The 21784-nt window shown below is 42.4% G+C and overlaps 1 protein-coding gene across 3 annotated transcripts in view; it reads left to right on the top strand.

Moving 5' to 3' along the window:
* hip1 (huntingtin interacting protein 1) overlaps positions 1-21784 on the top strand; it is a 320161-nt gene that overhangs the window by 72661 nt on the left and 225716 nt on the right. The window contains exon 1 of one of the 3 annotated variants that reach the window (XM_072243135.1): positions 9533-10051. The exons of the other annotated variants lie outside the window; for them this stretch is intronic. Coding sequence (XP_072099236.1) covers positions 10034-10051 — 18 coding nt within the window. The 5' untranslated portion in view covers positions 9533-10033. Of the gene's footprint in view, positions 1-9532; positions 10052-21784 lie in introns of those variants that run through there. 3 annotated transcript variants of the gene reach the window in all.

Genomic DNA, 21784 nt, shown 5'->3' with positions numbered 1-21784 from the left:
GAGTTTTATTTATGTAACATTGCCATGCAAACGTGAGGCATGCAGTTGTTGGGTAAAGGAGTGGACTACAGTGAAGTTGCACTGAGTTTGGCCACATAAAATGGCACAGCAGGTTTGAGGTCAGAGTGGCTTATGCCCGTGCCTTTTCTTTGTGATAATCTACACTACATTAGGAAATTTTAAATTGTCTATTCTGTTGTACTATTACTCTATGGAACATAGCTGCTGATTTTAAACTGGTAAAAAGTGAATTTAAATGAATTTTTGAGTGGAAATCAAGTACAAACTTGAGCCACAGTGCACAGTGTTGCTGGTAATTTAAAAGGATGCAACTGTGGTATCAGTCAGTGAACAGCCGAGTTTGGCTTAAATTATAGATACAATAGGGTTTTTTTGTAATTTTTTCATTGAAGTTTATCATCAAACAAAACTTTCCATAAGATGTATTTCGGATACTGTACGTATATACCATATAGTCATATTTGTCACAAATCTCCACATAATATTTATCTGAGGTATACACCTATAGGGAAAGGACAGGAAAACAACAGGGTCTTTTAAGAGACTCTTTGATCGGTACATGGAGCTATGGGTAACTCTAGGTAATTTCTAAAGTAAGTACATGTTCGGCACAACATTGTGGGCTGAAGGACCTGTGTAGGGTTTCCATGTTTACTCCTGCCTTTTTATTGACTCTGTTTTCGTGTTATGGGACCTTTTGGCCTTGCATTCAGACTGTTGTCTTGCCTCATCACTTAGACAAATGTTGGCTACATGAGGAATTGAGGATATAAAAAAAATTGTTTTGAACCTATGTAACCTTTGGCTAAAAGAATAATTGGGACTAATAGGAATTTTTGAACTGAAGTAAACTGTCTTCAGCAGTTAGCTAAAAGAAACTGACTTATAATAGTTCTCCTTTGGTATGCAGAGAGAGACATTGAGAGTTGATAACACTATACATTGAACCCTGTTTGAGTAAGGGGAGGAGGATTCACCGATAAGGACAGGAATGAATATCTGTGTGTAATTAAGTCAGGGCCTTGTAAAGGGAATAACTGATAAGGACTGGACAGTACATCCATCAGTAATTAAACCTTGATTTAGCGGACTCTCTGATCTGTAACTAAGTTTGGTACCAACAGACTTGGTGGGCGTACCAGTTCAAATGACATCTTGCAACAGTAATGTATGGGACTTGCTATGTATAAATATACGGCTGTAACCTGACTAAGTGAGCCCACTTGTCGGATGGTGGCAGTACTTGCGTGCCTTCCCTTCAACAACTGGGTCTCAAACTCCTGCAGGAGGGTGCACAATAAACTGCTGTAACTATAAGAAGCTGGTCTCCTGAGCTTTATTCAGATTCGACTTTAACATAATCTGTTATACAGCCTCTTCCTCCACCCGAACCCTCTCACTGCATCAGGGATCCCTTAATTGCTTCTTCTCACTTTGCTACTCTCTTTCGGCCCCCTACACTCACAACCCCTCTCCTTCTGTCTCTTGATTCTTGGTCTCTCTTCATTGCTCCACTTTCCTTCACCCCATTTTCCAGTCGCCAGCTGCTTCCATTTTCCTCAGATGGACCCTGTCCTGGCCACTGCCATCGCTCTTCTCCATTTTCCACTCATCCAGCAGCTGAACGGCACGGAACCTCTGCCTTAGCCCTGGCTTCGCTGAACCTCTGGAGAAATAGCAGCTCTGACAGTCCTTCTCGATGTCAGTAGTTTGCAGATTTTCTGTGCTCTTTTTGTTGGGTTTTGGGGTGAAATATATTGGCTGATGGAGGAGCATTCAGCCACTGGGAACGGGGGCATCTTGTTCAACTGTATGAACCTTTTAGTTAGTATGCACCAGCATGAATGTGTTATCATTGGCTTCTGCGTACCTATTAACTGCAGAAATCTTTCTTTGCTCTTTAGTGGGAAGGAGAAGGATTAGGACAGGATTTGTGTCTTTCACAATGAACACCTGCTGGATGAACATAGCAGAATTAACAGCTTCTGTTTGGTGGAAAGAAGTTGTCGATGTTTTGGATCAAAACGGTGCAAAAGACCTTCGGAAATGGTGTAGGATCACATTGGGTGGAGGTGATTGACTTCGAAAGGAAGACTTTTTAAGTTTACTTTTTATACGTTTCGCATTGTTATACAAATGGAAGTTTAGCAGTTTGGGGGCAGGGTGCAAGGAGTGGACTGCACTGAGATTACATTGGAATTAGCCAGAATCTTATTAAATGGCAGAGCAGGTTCGAGGGACCAAGTGGCTTACTCCTGCACAAGGACCTTTGCAACTTCTGGTCAGACTGATTGTTGGTCTGCGTCAGAGATAACCTGGTCATTTTCTCCTCTGATTTTTCCGCTACATTTGTGAGGAACTGGTGAACAGTTGGATATGGTAACCTTGTACTCCATTATAGATGGAAGATTCAGTGCTGGGATTACTTTGCCCTCCCACTGACTCATCCTTGTAAAAGGCAAATCATTTTTATTGATCTACTTTGTCTTCAGCATTTGCAGTATTGTGACTTCACCATCTGGGCTATCGGCTCTATTAGGCTCTGGGAAGATCACCTTTGTTTTCTGTTTTTATGTATAAAATGCTTTAATATGCAAAATTTTATGCTGGATATCATAATTGGTGGTTTTTGTCGGAAATCATTCATCTCGGGCTAGGACGTTGCTTGAGGAACTTCTCAGGACATTGTTCAATTTTTATGTGTTTTACCATTGATTGTGGATTTTGCTTCTAAGCACAGCACAAATTGCCCATCCTTAATCTTCCTTTGAGAAGAGAGTGGCGAATTACCACCTTGAATTGTTGCATTCTGTATGCTCTGCCTATGTATGTGGTCCATGTATTATCTGATTGAAATGGCCTTCCTTTCTTAGGGTTAGTTGCTTATTTTTACCAATAAAGAAGTGTTTCTTGTATGTACCTGAAGTTCTTTGCACACATTTTTCTGAAAGCTAATTTTTCAGATACAGCAGATGATATCCCTCAATGTAAATATCCTTCAGTGCTTTCTTTCTTATTTATTGCACTTGTTGAGATACAACAAATCCTTTTACAATAAAAATTGGTACACTGTCTGCTTTTCAAGGAGCATATTTAAAATGCAAATCTGGTTCTTGACCTATCTCCTACCGTTTCTCTCCCCCCCCCCCCCCCCATTATGATTTTAAATGGCTCGGTTTGGCCTCCATGCAACAAATTATCCTCCAAGAAGAGACCAGTTTCATTCTACCTGGTTATCTAATGTCCCTTATCTTTGGAATCAATTTAGCAAATTGCTTTTCTGTACCCACTGAGGTCCTCACATCTTTCCTGTAGTGTGGTTTGAATTGGGTTGAATCAGTGTTTTATTTTAAATAAAGTTTCATCATGTCGGTCCATGGGCTTCTCTTGTGCCAAGATGAGTCCATTCTCAATGTGGAGGAGCAACACCTTGTATTCCATCTGGGTAGCCTCCAAATTGATTGCATGAATATCAATTTCTCCTTCTGGTTTTAAAAAAAAAATCCCCCTTTCCTCTATACCCCATTCTGACCTTTTGCCTCTTCTCACCTGCCTGTCACTTTCCCATGTTCCCTCCTCTTTCCCTTTCTCTTATGGTCCACTCTCCTTCTATGTCAGGTTCTTTCTTCTCCTGCTTCTGACCTTTCCCATCCATCTGGCTTCACCTGTGACCTTCTCACTCGCCACCTTCCCCTCCCCCAACCCTTCTATTCTGGTGTCTTTTTCCCTTCTGTCCCAGTCCTGAAGAAGGGTCTCAGCCCGAAACTTGGACTGTTTATTCACTTCTGTAGATGCTGCCTGACCTGTTGAGTCCCTTCAGCATGTTTTGTGTGTTTTGTTAAAGTTTCATCATCACTATGCTCTTTCACTTTTTCCCACTTTTTTTCTTCAATTTACTTTTGCTTTCTTTAGCTCAAACGCAAACGTTGAGGACTATATAAAAAAAGCTTTAAAAAAACTAGAAGTGGATAAAATAAGGAGGGGCCATGCAAAGTCCTTGGCAAGTAGGGTTAAAGAGAATTCTGAAGTATTCTATACATCAGGAGCAAGAGGATAACTAGGAAGAGGGTAGGGTCACTCAAGATTAAAGGAAGGCACTTGTACTTGGATCTAGAGAATGTGGGTGAGCATGAAAGGAGTACGTTACATAAGTATTTTCTAATGAGAAGGATAGTGAGATCAGTGAGGAGCACATTAATCTGCTAAACCATAATATGCCTGGCCATAAGAAAGGTGTTGTTTCGGAGGATTGACGTTGCTCCATTATTCAAGATGGGAAATGTGGATAATCCTGGAAGTTATAGATCAGCGTGTGTTGCATCAGTGAGAAGTTATTGGAGAGGATTCTTGAGGGTAGGATTTAAGAGCACTTGGAAAACCATCTTCACATTGGAGACAGTCCGGTTGACTGTGCAGAGCAAGTTGTGCCTCACTAACTTGATTGAGTTTTTCAAGGAAGTGATGATGGTAGAGCTATGGCTGTTGTTTGCATAGACTTTAATAAGGCATATGACAAGGTCCTTCACGGTAGGCTCATTCAGAAGATTAGGAAGCATGGAATTGATTTGTCCACCTGCATTCCGAATTAGAAGACAAGATGGTGGTCGATGAGGCTTATTCAGGTTGGAATCCATAATTAGTGGTGTTCTGTACTGTGGCCTCTGCTATTTATGATAAAATGTGGATGAAAATGTAGACGTGTGAATTACTGAACTCCCAAACTGTACAAAGATACAAAGATTGATGATGTGGTGGTGGTGTGATACAGTGGGATGTAGTTGGAAGATTGTTGGATTCGCTTTATTTGTCACATGCACCTCGGAATATCAAAACACACAGTGATGTGCACCGTTTGTGTCAACACCCAGCACAGTCTGAGGATGTGCTGGGGGCAGCCCACAAGTGTCGCCATGCTTCCAGCACCAACATATCATGGCCAGAACTAACTTAACCTGTGCATCTTTTGGAATGTGGGTGGAAACTGGAGCAGCTGAAGAAAACCTATGTGTTCACAGAAAGAACGTACAATCTCCTTACAGATCGTGGCAGAAAGTGAACACTGATCACTGGTGCTATATGGCATTACGCTAGCTACTACACTATTGTGCTGCCCGCACCATGCCGTACCAGATGAGACACAGATTGATTGGACAGGCAGAGAGTTTATCCCAGGGTGATGATGGCTATTAACGAGGGCATCGTTTTAAGGTGACTGGAGGAAAGTATAGGGTCTCTATCAGAGGTCTGTTTTTTTTCTTCAGCGTGGTGGATTCATTAGACATCCTGCCAGGGATGGTGGTAAGGCAGATGTATTAGGGACATTTGAGAAACTGTTGGACCTCTGTTTAATTTCTGATCCTTGGGGTTCTTCCGTGAGTCAGGAATGGCGAGCAGTCTTCCTTCCAAGAGTTCAGTTTATTTTACAGTACAAACAAACATACAGACATGAAGCAAACTAAATAAAGGTCTGAGAAACGATGCTATGAGGGGAATTAATGCTAAGGTGTGTAATAAAAAAGAATACAAGATGGCGCTTTGAAAAATCATTCACTTTATAGATGAGATGAAGAAAATTCCTTAGATAATTATGTAGCCAGTTCATCACTGAAACAATTGCTTCATGTGGGTAATGTGCTGATACTTGATAAATGAGAAATGAGAAAGATGATAAACCGTTAGTTTAGCTGCTATACCACTTTCTGCCAGTGAATCTGAAAAATACATACATATTTGTTTAAAAAGTACAAATCTTATAAAAAGTATTCTTTAAAAAAAAAAGTGGTTTCCAACAAAATTCTTGGGTAGGCACATGGATGATTGGAAAAATTGATGGTGATATTGGAATGGAGGGTTAGATTAATCCTAGAATGGTTTAAAAGAAAGACGCAACATCTTGGGCTGAAGAGTCTGTACTGTTAGGTTCTGCATCAGTTGCAGATGTGGGTGGGGAAATGACAGATGGAGTCTAATGTGGCTGATGTAAATTGTTGCACCTTGGGAGTCATCTGTGAAGGGACGGTACCCTGATAATGGCCAGGCCCTTAAGTGCTAATGGATAGAAGGGTCTTGGGGTCCAAGTCCATAGTTCCCTGAAAATGACTACATTGGTGGATGGGTGGTTAAGAAGCCTTCTGGCGTGCTTGCCTTTATTAGTCAAGAAATTGAGTTCAAAAGTAATGAACTTATGTTGCAGCTTTAAAATTTTAGTTGGGCTACATCTGGAGTGCTGCATTAAATTCTTGTCGCCCTGAAGTAGGAAGGATGTGGGGGCTTTGGAGAGGGTGTAGAAGAGGTTTGCTAGGATGCTGCCTGGATTAGAAGTCATAAGGTTGGACAAGTCCATAAGGCATGGGAGCAGAATTAGGCCATTCAGCCCATCGAGTCTGTTCTGCCATTCTGTCATGGCTGACCCTGGATCCCACCCAACTCTGTATACCTGGTTTCTCGTCAAATCCCTTGATGCCCGGACTCTCAGCCTCCACTGCAGTCTATGGCAGAGCATACCACAGATTCACTACTCTCTGGCTAAACAAATTCCTCCTCCCGTTCTAAAAGGTCCCCCCCCCCAGTTTTGAGGCTGTGCCTTCTAGTTCTGGATACCCCCACCATAGGAAACATCCTCTTCATATCCGCCCGAACTAGTCCTTTTATTTAATGTTCGGTAGGTCATTTTCTCCGGAATGGCAGAAGTTGAGGACCAGACCAAATAGAAGTTTGTAGGGTTATGCAAGGGCATAGGTGGAATAGGCAGATGTAATTTTTTCCCCAGGGTCAGATGTCTGATACTTGAAGCACGTGTTTAATGTGAGAGGGGACAAATTCACAGGAGGTGTGTGAGGCAAGTTTTTCTTTACACAGAGTGGTGGGTGCCTGGCACGTATTGTCAGGGGTAATGGTGCAGCCAGATGCAAGAGACATTTAAAAAAAAAACTCTTAGGTACATGATTGTGCAGAGAATGGAGGGGTATGGACATTATGCAGACAGAAGGGATTTGAAGGCTTTTAATTAATTCATGAGCTGGGCTCAACATTCTGGACTGAAGGGCCTGTTGTATGCTGTACGTTTATAGATCGCAGTATCTTGTTTCTTTTTTTTTTAAACTATCTTTTAAAATTGCCCTGCAACTTTGAGCAATTGATGTACATATACCCACTGATCTCTTCGGACTTAGAGTACCATCCTGAACCTCAGGTTTCTCCTCGTTTTTTTCACTCTTGCTTTCCTCAGCAGCCTTGGGTGATTTCTACCTGGTCGAGTAATTTAAAGCCGGGAGCTATTCCAGTGCACCGGTACCCTGCTCTGCACTGTTCCTTCAAGTGCACCTCCTTAAGGATACTCCCGGTGCATGGGGAGAATGAATTATGTTGAAATAAAATACCAGGAATCAAAACTGTACCAGTCACCATCTTGCAGAGTGTGGTCAAAGTTTTTGGCTTTGGCTCAGCCATTACGAGAGCCTCATGCCATTGATGCTCACTTATTGAGAGCTCAGTATGTCATGACCCCTTCAGACCTGATTCAGTTAGTGATTTTGATTCCAGGAAACACATCCAGAGTGCTTAGTGAGGTACCAGTGTATGGTAATCTCAAATTTTTAGCCCACTTGGTAACCTTTTCCTTTCTGACTCTCTCATAAGTTTACTGTGTTTATAGATATTCACTCTTAGAAAATTTACAAATCCCCAACCAAAAAGCCTGAACTAAGGAATAAACTTTACTCAGGGAACTTGCAGGGGAAAGAAGAGCAACTAAATCAATGCACAGAGATGGCGTGGCTATGCTTTATGAGAAATCATAGTGTGAACTATTTCTATGAACGCAACTCTCTTGTAATGCTGGGGGTGAAGTTCTGGGTGGTGTCACCTATAGTATCTCTCTCTCCCTTGGTAAAGGTTGATTTAAAATTTCTGCTTTCCGCAACCCCAAAACATTACAAACTATTTTACAACAAAGGAAGTACTATTGAGATGTAGTTGTCGTCCACTTTGATAGGAAATGTGGATTCCAATTTGCAAGCAGCAGTTTCTGAAGAATAGCGTTGAGGTTCCTGCCACTGCTTGTAAGGAGTTTGTATGTTCTCCCTGTGAACGCTTGGTTTCCTCCCACAGTCCAAAACTGTACGGGTTAGTAGGTTGATTGGCCAGTGTAAATTGTCCCATGATTCGGCTGGGGTTAAATTGGGGATTGCTGGGCGGCCTGGCTGGAAGGGCCTGTTCCCCACACTATCGCAATCAACTAAAAAATAATTGAAAAATGATCATCAAACTCTCACTGAGGAATAATTCTTAGCCAAAAACTGAGGGCTAACTTCCCAGAATGTCAAGAAAAGCCTGTTAGATTTTTACACTCTTCCAAGAGGACAAATGGGGACTTGTTTTAATTCCCTAAAGAAAGTCACATTTGACTTTTGGGGAGAGATTTTGCAACAATTGGCAAAAAGAGTGCATTGAGCATCAGAGAGCAGAATTACAGTCGGAAACCTGTACAAAAGAAGGAGATTAAAATTGTTCAACGTTTGCAAATTAGGTGAGTTGGTGGTAAAAGATTATCTTCCCCTTGATGGTGAGTAATGACAAGAACGCAGAATTGCTGCAAGGATATATCCGAATAACCTTAGCATAATTCGTAAAAGGAATGTCACAACAAGTGTCCAGTGAGATTGCATTAACCCCAATTTGAGAGGAATAATGGGTGATATGAAGAATATTGAGGAGGACAAGAGTGGCCAAGGTATGAGATTAGCTAAGAGGTGTGCATCAGTACTGAAATGTGACTGTATAAATGGAATGGCCTCCTTGAATGCTGGGACTTCCATTGTGTCCAAAAGCATATCATTGCTTGTACCAACTGGGGCTGATAGTGTTTGCTGGTAGGACTCGTGTGAGGAGCTTTGTTTTTTTAAAGAGCTCTTTGAAATTGAATAAATCATACCCAGCATACATATCTGTCAGTTTTTAAGTATTAAAGCCAGTGGTTAACTGGTTAATCGTGTTCTGATCAGTGATTTCCAGATTTTTCCTTCTGGGGTTGGGGGTTGGGAGAGAGGATTAGAGCTCTCCGGTAACAAGTGAAATCTTTTGTCGGGGTTAATTTCCTGAGCTTTGTTGCTCAGTGGCTGACAGAATGTTGAATGCTGCTTCCTGCTTCCTCCTCCTTCCAGTCACAATTGTATGTGAAAGAAATTGGTGTAGCTTATTCAAATGTTATTGTGTGTGTATGTGTTTACGTATATGTGTGTGTGTGAGTGAGAGAGAGAGAGAGAGAGAGAGAGAGATGTGGCCACGGTAGATTCTCCTTTTGTAGAATCCCGGGAGCTTCTAATTGGTAGAGTGACGTGTATAGATAAAAAATACGATCATCAGAGGCAATGTTTCCTATGAATGAGGATGTCAGCTGTCAAATTCCTTCCCCCCCCCACCCGCTTCCCCCTACGAGCCACTGCTCTCCCTCCACCCTGCTTCTCCATTAGCCCTCCCCAACTGCTTTCCTCCTCCCCTTGTCCGGAAGCTCTCAGCTGGAGATGGCATCTTTGTGACCAGCCTTTCAGTCCTGATCGTAACGACTTCCAGACTTTGCATAAGGGGGAAAGCAAGGGCTCAGTTTCTGCTGCTGCAAGGGGAAGAGGAAAGAAAAAACAATTTCCCATTCAATTGGACTTAATCGGAAAGGGCAGGTCATGTTCTTTCCAGGCACGGGTTAAGTGAAAGGCCATCCAAGCTTTCGATGAAAGAGTGCGTGAGGACCACAGTGTAGTATCCACTGGATATAACTCTGCTTCTCTGCTTTGGGTGTCTTTTTTTCTCTCTCTCTCTCTTTCTTTCTGTCTGTCTCTCTCTCTCTCTCTCTATCATATCTATCTATATATATCTCTCTCTCTCATATCTATCTCTATCTCTCTCTCTCTCTCTCTCTCTCTCTCTCTTTCTCTCTCTTCCCCCCCCCCCCCCCCATTCTTTTCTCCTGGGTTGTTGAACGTGTGGAAGAAGCAGGACATAAATACAGACTTCCACAATGGATATTGGGAAAACGGTAAGTTTGTGTAACTGGTGGGAGGGGGAAAAGATCAGAAATCGAGATTCTCTTTTCCCTCCCCCTCCCCCCACCCACCCAAAAATCTGTTAAAAAAACATTAAATACTTGGAGAATGCATGTTAGCCTTCATAATTTGAAGTGTTTTGTTATTTGGTACTGACTATTTTCCCCTGCTATTCTTGATAACGATATTAAAAAGGCAGCTGCAGAGAAAGGCACTCCATTGTCGAGTGTTTGCAGGTTTTGTTCGCACTGCTAGTTTGGTTGATAAGGCTGACTGACCGAGGAAGCAGCATGTGTAAAATATGCCTGATATAAATGTGTATCTTGGTACAAGGCGTTTAGAATAAAGCCTTCTGCCTTTTTTGAGAAAGGTCCCAAGTGTGAACATGTTGACTGGACAGATGTAGTAACATCAATGAGAGCTTTACTAGGTTAGTCAGCGAGTGAAAGCAGTCACTTCACAGTGTGGCATGCAATGGTGTTTGTATTCGGTTGCATAATGTTCACTGGCTTCGATTACTGAATAACCTAGTGTATCAGTGAGCTGCTGCTGGCAGCCGGGGAGAGCCTTATTTAACATGAGCTTGGCCACGGAGTCTGCTATATTGTGTAGAGTGTTTCCTCATGACCCTCCCTCCCCCCTCAGCTGCTACAATGACACCTCCTGAATGCAAATGCTGCCGCCGCCTCTACATTTCAACAAAAAATTATCTCGGAATTTCTTTCAGCAGGACCTGTTTTTTGCCCCCTTAAAATCCTGTTGTATTTCAGAGCTCTGAAACAACGGATGTTTTTCAAATTCCAATGTGACTTTACTCAGGAAGGGCGAGAGTACCCGCTCACTCAGTTCATATAACTTGTGTGCATTTGAGGCTCATTCCGTGAAGTATAAACTTTATGGAATGCGAGTGTTTTTCTGTGAATGACTAAAGGATGAAGAATGTTGCCTGGATAGTTGAAAACCAAGTACAGGATGTGCTTTTGATCATTAGGATTCAGAGCACACTGTAAAAGTCAGGTGCAGTTGATCAAATCTTGTGCTGTTTCGGAGGGAGAGAGCCATGGTGTCTCCAGAGTTTTGGGGAGAAAGTGTTTTCCACAACGCTGGGCCGTGTCTACTATTCACTTGTTAGTTCACTTCTATTATCTGTATCTATGTTAAGCCTTAACCAGCATCATTGAGCAGTGTTGAATAACGAATTTTAAGTCCATCTGGTATTTCATCACTTTCCTCTGAAACGTTTCCCCACAATATTTCACGTAGATTACCAAATTAATCTTTATGGTTATGAAATAAAACTTATCTCTGACATGAGGAAATCTGCAGACGCTGGAATTTCAAGCAACACACATAAAAGTTGCTGGTGAATGCAGCAGGCCAGGCAGCATCTCTAGGAAGAGGTACAGTTGACGTTTTGGGCCGAGGCCCTTTGTCAGGACCAACTGAAAGAAGAGATAGTAAGAGATTTGAAAGTGGGAGGGGGAGGTGGAGATCCAAAACGATAGGAGAAGACAGGAGGGGGAGGGATGGAGCCAAGAGCTGGACAGGTGATTGGCAAAAGGGATATGAGAGGATCATGGGACAGGAGGCCCAGGGAGAAAGAAAAGGGAGAGGGGGGAACCCAGGGGTTGGGCAAAGGGGTATAGTGAGAGGGACAGAGGGAGAATAAAGAGAGAGAAAAAGAATGTGTGTGTATATAAATAAATAACTGATGGGGTACGAGGGGGAGGTGGGGAATTAGCGGAAGTTTGAGAAGTCAGTGTTCATGCCATCCTCACCCTGTCTCTTGCAAAAACGCCATCCCCTTCTCGCAATTCCTCCGTCTCCGCCGCATCTGCTCTCAGGATGAGGCTTTTCATTCCAGGACGAAGGAGATGACCTTTTTTAAAGAAAGGGGCTTCCCTTCCTCCACCATCAACTCTGCTCTCAAACGCATCTCCCCTATTTCACGCACATCTGCTCTCACTCCATCCTCTTGCCACCCCACCAGGAATAGGGTTCCCCTTGTCCTCACCTACCACCCCACCAGCCTCCGGGTCCAACATATAATTCTCCATAACTTCTGGCACCTCCAACGGGATCCCACCACTAAGCACATCTTTCCCTCCCCCCCCCACCCCCCCGCTTTCCGCAGGGATCGCTCCCTACGCGACTCCCTTGTCCATTCGTCCCCACCATCCCTCCCATCCGACCTCCCTCCTGGCACTTATCCTTGTAAGCAGAACAAGTGCTACACATGCCCTTACACTTCCTCCCTTACCACCATTCAGGGCCCCAAACAGTCCTTCCAGGTGAGGCGACACTTCACCTGTGAGTCGGCTAGGGTGATATACTGCGTCCAGTGCTCCCGATGTGGCCTTCTATATATTGGCGAGGACCCGACGCAGACTGGGAGACCGTTTCGCTGAACATCTACGCTCTGTCCGCCAGAGAAAGCAGGATCTCCCAGTGGCCACACATTTTAATTCCACATCCCATTCCCATTCTGGTATGTCTATCCACTGCCTCCTCTACTGTAAAGATGAAGCCACACTCAGGTTGGAGGAACAACACCTTATATTCCGTCTGGGTAGCCTTCAACCTGATGGCATGAACATCGACTTCTCAAACTTCTGCTAATGCCCCATTTCCCCCTCGTACCCCATCCATTATTTATTTATACACACATTCTTTTTCTGCCTCTCCTTTTTCTCCCTCTGTCCCTCTCACTATACCCCTTGCCCATCCTCTGGATTCCCCCCCACCTTTTCCTTCTCCCTAGGCCTCCTGTCCCATGATCCTCTCATACCCCTTTTGCCGATCACCTGTCCAGCTCTTGGCTCCATCCCTCCCCCTCCTGTCTTCTCCTATTATTTTGGATCTCCCCCTTCCCCTCCCACTTTCAAATCTCTTACTAGCTCTTTTTTCAGTTAGTCCTGACAAAGGGTCTCGGCCTGAAACGTCAACTGTACCTCTTCCTAGAGATGCTGTCTGGCCTGCTGCGTTCACCAGCAACTTTTATGTGTGTTGCTTGTTATCTCTGACAATGTTTTAACTTCACAAAGTGCTAGTCCTCTTGCATTTTAGTCATGGCAACGGAGTTATGAATGTTTGGCACACACAGTTTTCCGAATGTCACAGAATCTACCAACAATTGTCCGGTCAAGTGGATGTGGTCTGTTTTTAAGTTCTCAACTTCAATTCTACTTTAAGTCACAATCTCTGATGGTCCATTGGAAATTTCAGGGGAGTATCTCTGTTTTTCTGGCCGTAACTTTAATTACATGTTTATTTATTCTTTTGGCTGTAATTTCTGTTCTAAAAACAAAATCCATAGTTTGTGACGTTTTTGAGCAAGTTATGAAATCCATTAACATTTATTACCTTCAGATTGATATTCTACCAGAAGGGATTAGCAGTGACTTTTGGAAACAGTGCTTCCTGTTGATGAAAAATGGCAGTGCAAGATTTCAGTGTAATTCAAGACCCTTCGGCCCAGCAGAGACACATTTAACATTTGATCTCAATTCTAAATTACAGATTTGTTTTCTTATGCTTAATCTAGGGATCAGACATTATGTAATGTAAAATGTAGTTCATACAACTTTTGAATCGGCTCCTCAGGATGGATAAAATTAAATACGAAATTTTGGAAACAGCAGGTCAAACAGATGACATGGAAAGAAAAACTGAATTTGTTTTGGGTCAATTGTCTCTTAAAATGTTTCAATGTACTGTTAATGAATGGCACACCATCTCCTGACCGTAAACACAAGAGATTTTGTACATGCTGAAAATCTTCAACACACGTATAAAATCCTGGAGGAACTCGGCAATTGGGCAGCATCTATGTAGTGGAATAAACATGTTTTGGACCAGGACCCTTTATCAGGACAAGAAAGGAGGTGACAGAAGCCAGAATAGGAAGGGGAAGAAGTACAAGTCGGCAGGTATTAGGGAAGCACAGGTGAGGGGGTATGGGAGTGGGAATGAAGTAGGAAGCTGGCTGGGGATGGATGGTAGAGGTAAAGGACCGAAGAAGAAATCTAATAGAGGATAATGGACCAAGGAACAAAGGGAAGGAGGAGGGGAAGCAGAGGGAGGTGAGGAGAAGAGAAAGATAGTCATACTTTATTAATCCCGGGGGAAATTGGTTTTCGTTACAGTTGCTCCATAAATAATAAATAGTAATAGAACCATAAATAGTTAAATAGTAATATGTAAATTATGCCAGTAAATTACGAAATAAGGCCAGGACCAGCCTATTGGCTCAGGGTGTCTGACCCTCCAAGGGAGGAGTTGTAAAGTTTGATGGCCACAGGCAGGAATGACTTCCTATGATGCCCTGTGTTGCATCTCGGTGGAATGAGTCTCTGGCTGAATGTACTCCTGTGCCCAACCAGTACATTATGTAGTGGATGGGACACATTGACCAAGATGACATGCAACTTAGACAGCATCCTCTTTTCAGACACCACCGTGAGAGAGTCTAGTTCCATCCCCACAACATCACTGGCCTTACGAATGAGTTTGTTGATTCTGTTGGTGTCGGCCACCCTCAGCCTGCTGCCCCAGCACACAACAGCAAACATGATAGCACTGGCCACCATAGACTCGTAGAACATCCTCAGCATCGTCTGGCAGATGTTAAAGGACCTCAGTCTCTTCAGGAAATAGAGACGGCTCTGACCCTTCTTGTAGACAGCCTCAGTGTTCTTTGACCAGTCCAGTTTATTGTCAATTCATATCCCCAGGTATTTGTAATCCTCCACCATGTCCACACTGACCCCCTGGCTGGAAGCAGGGGTCACAGTGCCTTAGCTCTCCTCAGGTCTACCACCAGCTCCTTCGCCTTTTTCACATTAAACTGCAGATAATTCTGCTCACACCATGTGACAAAGTTTCCTACCGTAGCCCTGTATTCAGCCTCATCTCCCTTGCTGATGTATCCAACTATGGCAGAGTCATCCAAAAACTTCTGAAGATGACAAGACTCTGTGCAGTAGTTGAAGTCCGAGGTGTAAATGGTGAAGAGAAAGGGAGACAAAGCAAGATGGTGAAAAGGTTACCAGAATGGGAAATCGAAAAAGAGAAGTGGGGGGGGGGTGGGGAAGAGACATTACCAGAAGTTTGAGACATCTCCTGACTAGGCATGTTAAACTCTTTCAGCCTTAATACTTAGTTTAATAATTTCTGAGAATTGAATGGATTGTTTCAGATTTCCAGTTTTATTTTTGTTTTTGTCCATATCCTAACTTGTACCAAATCTTCTGACGTTTAAATTTCTCACTTGTGTAGCCTTGCTCTAATTGTAAGATCTTCCATTTTTGATATCTGAACTGCTCTATTTTTGTCTTGATACCATTGACTCTCAATGCCTCATTGATGGACTGTGTTTGGTGGCACGGATGGTTTCTTTTTTAGGCGTGTTTAGCTCCCATGAGACCATCTATGACCAAGCAGCCAACATGATTTGTCCTGACGATCACTGTAAACATTCATTCTTCCATCTCCAGAAGATGTCGGTTGCTGAGTGTAAACATTATTTCAACTAGCCAATGTTTCACTGGCACCTTCCAAACGTAACAAGACCATAAGACTTGGGAGCAGAATTAGGCCATTTGGCCCATCAAGTCTGCTCCATCATTTCATCATGGTTGATCAATTTTTTTCTCCCAGCCCCATACTCTTGCCTTCTCCCTGTATCCCTTCATGACCTGACAAATCAAGAATCTGCCTCTGCCTAAAAATACATAACAACTTGGCCTCAGCTGCCTGTGGCAATGATTTCCACAGATTCTCCCCTCCCTGGCTAAATAAATTCCTCTTCATCTCCATTCTAAAAAGACGCCCCTCTATTCTGAGGCTGTGTTCTTTGATCTTAGACTCTCCCACCACAGGAAGCATCCTTTCCACCTACACTGCATCAAGGCCTTCCACTATTCAACAGATTAAAATCAAGTCACCCCTCATTCGTATGAATTCTGGTGAATACAGGCTTGGAGCCATCATGTGAAAACCCATTTAAACCTGGAAAGGAGATGAGGCTGAGTACAGGGCTACGGTAGGAAACTTTGTCACATGGTGTGAGCAGAATTATCTGCAGTTTAATGTGAAAAAGGCGAAGGAGCTGGTGGTAGACCTGAGGAGAGCTAAGGCACTGTGACCCCTGCTTCCAGCCAGGGGGTCAGTGTGGACATGGTGGAGGATTACAAATACCTGGGGATATGAATTGACAATAAACTGGACTAGTCAAAGAACACTGAGGCTGTCTACAAGAAGGGTCAGAGCCGCCTCTGTTTCCTCAGGAAACTGAGGTCCTTTAACATCTGTCGGACAATGCTGAGGATGTTCTACGAGTCTGTGGTGGCCAGTGTGATCATGTTTGCTGTTGTGTGCTGGGCAGCAGGCTGAGGGTAGCAGACATCAGCAGAATCAACAAACTCATTCGTAAGGCCAGTGATGTTGTGGGGATGGAACTGAACTCTCTGACGGTGGTGTCTGAAAAGAGGATGCTATCCAAGTTGCATGCCATCCTGGACAATGTCTCCCATCCACTACATAATGTACTGGGTGGGCACAGGAGTACATTCAGCCAGAGACTCATTCCACCGAGATGCAGCACAGAGCATCATAGGAAGTCATTCCTGCCTGTGGCCATCAAACTTTACAACTCCTCCCTTGCAGGGTCAGACACCCTGAGCCAATAGGCTGGTCATGGACTTATTTCCTGGCATAATTTACATATTTACATATTGCTATTTAACTATTTATGGTTTTATTACTATTTAATTATTTATGGTGCAACTGTAACGAAAACCAATTTCCCCTGGGATCAATAAAGTATGACTATGAAACATTTTGTGAACCTCCTTTGAGCCCCCTCCAGCTTCAGCAATTGCTTTCTAAGATCAGGGGCCCAAACATCGTAGCTATTTCATCTCTGTGATTACTTACGGGGAGCATTTGCACAGGAGATCTACTGCCTGCATGTTCCTGCCCAAGCTTCACACCTTCCAAATATTTGTTTATGGTTTTAGGGTGAAAGCCCTGGAAAACTCCACCTATGGTTGTACCTTCTGTGCATGTAATGTGGCTACCCACACTCATCTTGAAGACGCATTTGGGGAAAGTACCATTGACACCTGCATCCCTGAAATCAACATTCCCTTTATGAGTGATAAATAATAATATTTCAGAAAATGCTTTTCACTGCACCAATGTAACTTTTAGGAATGAAGTTATCAATTGTGTCTTTGAAATATCTGTTCAAGTGGTAGCAGCAAGGCAGTTCTTTGGTTTAGGTTTCAGCTCCTTTTGAAATTCCGGCTCTACCTCACTGAAACCTTGTGCAATGTCCCCTGTCTCTTTCAGAATCAGAAGAATCAGAATCAGGTTTATTATCACCCGCATGTGACGTGAAATTTGTTATCTTAGCAGCAGTTCAATGCAATATATGCAGAGAGAAAAAAATAATGAAATAAAACATAATAATAAATTAACAGGTAAATTAATTACATATACTGAATAGATTTAAAATATGTGCAAAAACAAAAATACTGTATATTTTAAAAAAAGTGAGGTCGTATCCAAAGCTTCAATGTCTATTTTGGAATTGGATGGCAGTGGGGAAGAAGCTGTTCCTGAATCGCTGAGTGTATGCCTTCAGGCTTCTGATGGTAACAGTGAGAAAAGGGTATGCCCTGGGTGCTGGAAGTCCTTAATAATAGATGCTGCCTTTCTGAAACGCTGCTTCCTAAAGATGTCCTGGGTACTTTGTAGGCTAATGCCCAAGATGGAGCTGACTAGATTTACAACCTTCTGCAGCTTCTTTCGGTCCTGTGCAGTAGCCCCTCCCCATACCAGACTGTGATGCAGCCCGTCAGAATGCTCTCCACGGTACAACTATAGAAGTTTTTGAGTGTATTGGTCGACATCTATGTTAATGGCTGAAACCATGAATGAATGAGTTGTTGACACGACAAAGATCCTTGAATAAATAAGAAAAACAAAATAGAAGCATGTCTCGAGTTTCCTTTTATTGGTTGGTACATATTTGACCTAGCACTTTCAGAAACGTTCCTCTTGTTTTAGGAGCTGCCCTGCAGTTATTCTTGATCTGTATGAATACTTTATTTCTGAATAAACATAAATTTTATGTCAGAATTTAAAAAAAAACTTGAATAACATAGCGGAAAAAGTCATTAGTTTCACATGTCCCTGATTTCCACCTGAAACTGGCCAATATTTCTGCATGCTGAGTTCTCTATCCAAGCAACAATGAAGCTTAAACCTTTCATAATATCTAATAATCAGCCATGGTAATTTAAAAAATGGTATGTTTTGTATCTTCAAAATGTTAAACTAATTCAAAGGGAGTCCGAAATGAGAGTCTAACTTTTGAGTTTATTTTAAGGGAGGCATGATGATAAATACAATTCACATGTTTATATAGATAACCCATAATGAATTAATTAACTGAACAAGAATGCTCTATGTGTGTGTGTGTGTGTGTATCTATGTGTATACTCAAATATTACTGCAATATTAAATACAGAATAGATAATGTAACGGACTAATATAGTGTTACCTTAAAACTCTTACTTTTATGTAGTTATTAAAAATGTGAGCACATCTGTGTTCTATCCTGTCTGTGATCCCTGCTTATGTTTATGTTCTGCGTAATTGTCTTCTCACCTATAAAACAGACAGTATATCACATATTTTGAAGGGATAAAACAAAATTGTTTGCATTGTTGGCCTGTTTCTGACCCGAGCACTTCAAAATGAATTTGGGGAAAGTGTTGTCTTGGGAGAGTGCACCTGTGTGATTTTGACAGTAATTATGAAAAGACACTGCTGCTGGTGCTCTACATTAGAAGCAGTTTTATTAATGATCCTTTTACAGACCTGCTGGTAGAAGTTTGGTGGTCAGTTCATGCATTTTTCAGTTTCCTCCTGATGTTCATCGTAATAGTGTTCAGCAGTAGGCTTAGTGTTCAGACCTGCAGCATTAACTGGCCACCAGCCTTCTACTATTATTGTGGCAATTGCTCAAATATTTCCTGTACTCATTTAGTCATTGAATGTGTAAAGTGTTGTTGAGAGATGTTAGTTACATCTCTGAGATTATCGGTAGCTGTGATGATTTTTTTTTGAATGTTGGTGTTCCTTGAAGCGGTGGGCAAGCTATACCCTATTGCTTCTGCTGTTTTGGGGTAGGAGTTCCAGAATGCAGGATCTGCAGGTAAATGGTGTTCTTTTTGTGCCTGCTGCCCCTATTCTCCTTGCTATTTGAGGCCATGGGTTTGGCAAGCTCAGACAAAGCAGCGTGGGTGAGTAACTCCAGGTGATGCACCCTGCTCCTAAAGTGCACAGGTGATGGAGGGAGAGGGTGTTTTAAGAGGTGTTGGATTACCAGTCACTGCGGCTGTGTTTTCTCCTGGCTGCTGTTGAGCTGCTTGAATGTTTAGCGTTAGTCATACTACCAGAAAGAATTCCTTTATGATTCTGGTGTTTGGAGATGATGGCGAAACTGTGTGGTCATTAAAAGTGTCTTTTATTGTTGGGTGACCTGTTGTTTTTGCCGCAATGTTTAGGTGGCAAGTTTCAGGGTTATTGGCTCCAAGATTTGCCGGCGGCGGGCTTGCTGAATGGTGAGTAAGATAGGTGCTTGGAGAAGTTCATTGTCTTCAATTTTACAAATCAGCCATCTGAATCCTGCTGAAGTTGTGGACAGCTTCATCTGCTGAGAAGTGGAGGATGGAATTGTACTTTACACCATCAGTGGGCATCCCATTTCTGACTTTATGAGGGCAGCAATGTCCCTCAGACCACAGGATCAACCCTTTCTCCCTGGATTTGTCAGTAAATCCCTCAGAAGCAGGAATATTGGTGGAAATAATTGTGCATATACCACCTCGGATGTCTGTAACTCGCATGATCTGTAGAAGTGTAATAATAACAACTTTATTTATATAGCTCATTTCACCTATGCTGCAGGCTCGAAGTGCTTTACATAGGTCAATGTAGTCATAAAAATATACGACAAAATTAAAAATCGTAAATCAAACATTATGTAGAATAAGATGTAATCAAATATACCAAATTATGTAAATATAATCAACATCAACAGGCATTAAATAATCTTGTAAGTAGACCAATTTTTTTTAAAAGTAGGTTTTTAGAAGTGTTTTGAAGCATTCCACAGTACCAGATTGGTGTATTTCAGTCCAGATTTTTGGTGCTTGAGAGCAAAAGGCCACAGCACCAGTTCTTATATGCTTGTCTCTAGGAGCACTCAGCAAAGTCGTATTAATAGATCTAAGATTATGGTTAGGCATGTAAGGGGATAGACACCCCAAAATATAGGGAGGAGATAGATTATTTAGGGCCTTGTATACAATTAAGAATATTTCAAAAGTGATTCTAAAGTACACAGGTAGCCAGTGTAATGATACCAAATCTGGTGAAATGTGCTCAGATTTTCTTTTTTTGATTAAGAGTCTTGCTGCTGCATTTTGAACCAGCTGCAGCCAATTTATATCTATCTTAGGCAGTCCTGAAAAGAGTGCATTACAGTAACCTAATTGGGTAAAAACAAAAGCGTGTATCAATTTTTCTTCATCTTGATGTTAAAAGAAATTGAACTCTTACAATGGTCCTTAAATAAAGAACACTGCCTTAATAATATGGTTAATATGTGATGTGATATAGTGCAATCATTTGTGATTTTGAGTTTGTTGCACAGTCTATGATTTAGTCACATGGTAAAAAGTAAAGTGTTTTGTGTTTTCTGTAAAGTTTTGGGTCAATGATAACAGAAGAATAGTTTTGACAGCATGTTTTTACATTGGGGTTTCAAGATTTGCAGTTAATCTACTGCCACATGTTTAGCTGTTGCCATGGAGGTGAGTTCAGAATTCTTTTCCAGGGACGGTTCTCTTCCCGTTGAGCGGCACTGATCTACGGTATTGTTTGTTGCTTCTGATTGAAAATTTCCATTTAAAAACTTAGATCTCTTTGGATTTGCGTACTGCCTGTGCTGATGTTGCACGAAGCCGTTGAGAGGTGCCCTAGGACTATGCACTCTGAAGGGATCTTTTCTTTGAGAGCTGTTCTCCGATCCTGTGCTCTGGAGGGATTCTTGCTTTGCTTCCTCCTACCTGTGAGATCACAAAAAAAACTGTGGGGAGGAAAAGGGCTGTCCTCATGCTTTGTGTATTGTTCAGAAGATTTATCCCCACAATCCTACTATACCTCACTTCTCTCTCCTTCCCCTTACCTCCCACCTCCAAACTAAACACCCAAAGCCACTACATGTACAATTAGGGCATAAAAGGCATTCCTAGAGACCACATGGACAAAGTGATTTTTTTTCTGTCTGTCTGTCTCTCTCTGTCTCTGTGTCTCTTGCTCTCTCTGTCTTGCTCTGTCTCTGTCTCTCCATTCTGCCTTTCTGATATGATCTCTGGGAATCAAACCCTCTCCACTTTGAAGATGGTATCAGCATCATTGTCCTCACAACCGGGGAAAAGAAAAGCATTGGAAACATCCAGTGGCAGAGTTTGTCATCGAATCATCGATTAAAAATGATACATGTACCCAGCTGGAAGCCCGAAAGGAGCCTATTCATCCTGACGAAGGGTCTCGGCCTGAAACGTCGACTGCACCTCTTCCTAGAGATGCTGCCTGGCCTGCTGCGTTCACCAGCAACTTTGATGTATGTTGCTTGAATTTCCAGCATC

The sequence above is a fragment of the Mobula birostris genome, chromosome 25 (genome assembly GCF_030028105.1).
Source record: "Mobula birostris isolate sMobBir1 chromosome 25, sMobBir1.hap1, whole genome shotgun sequence".
Lineage (NCBI taxonomy): Eukaryota > Metazoa > Chordata > Chondrichthyes > Myliobatiformes > Myliobatidae > Mobula > Mobula birostris.
The sequence above is the reverse complement of the archived record's forward strand: the minus strand, read 5'-3'. Positions and strand labels throughout refer to the sequence as shown.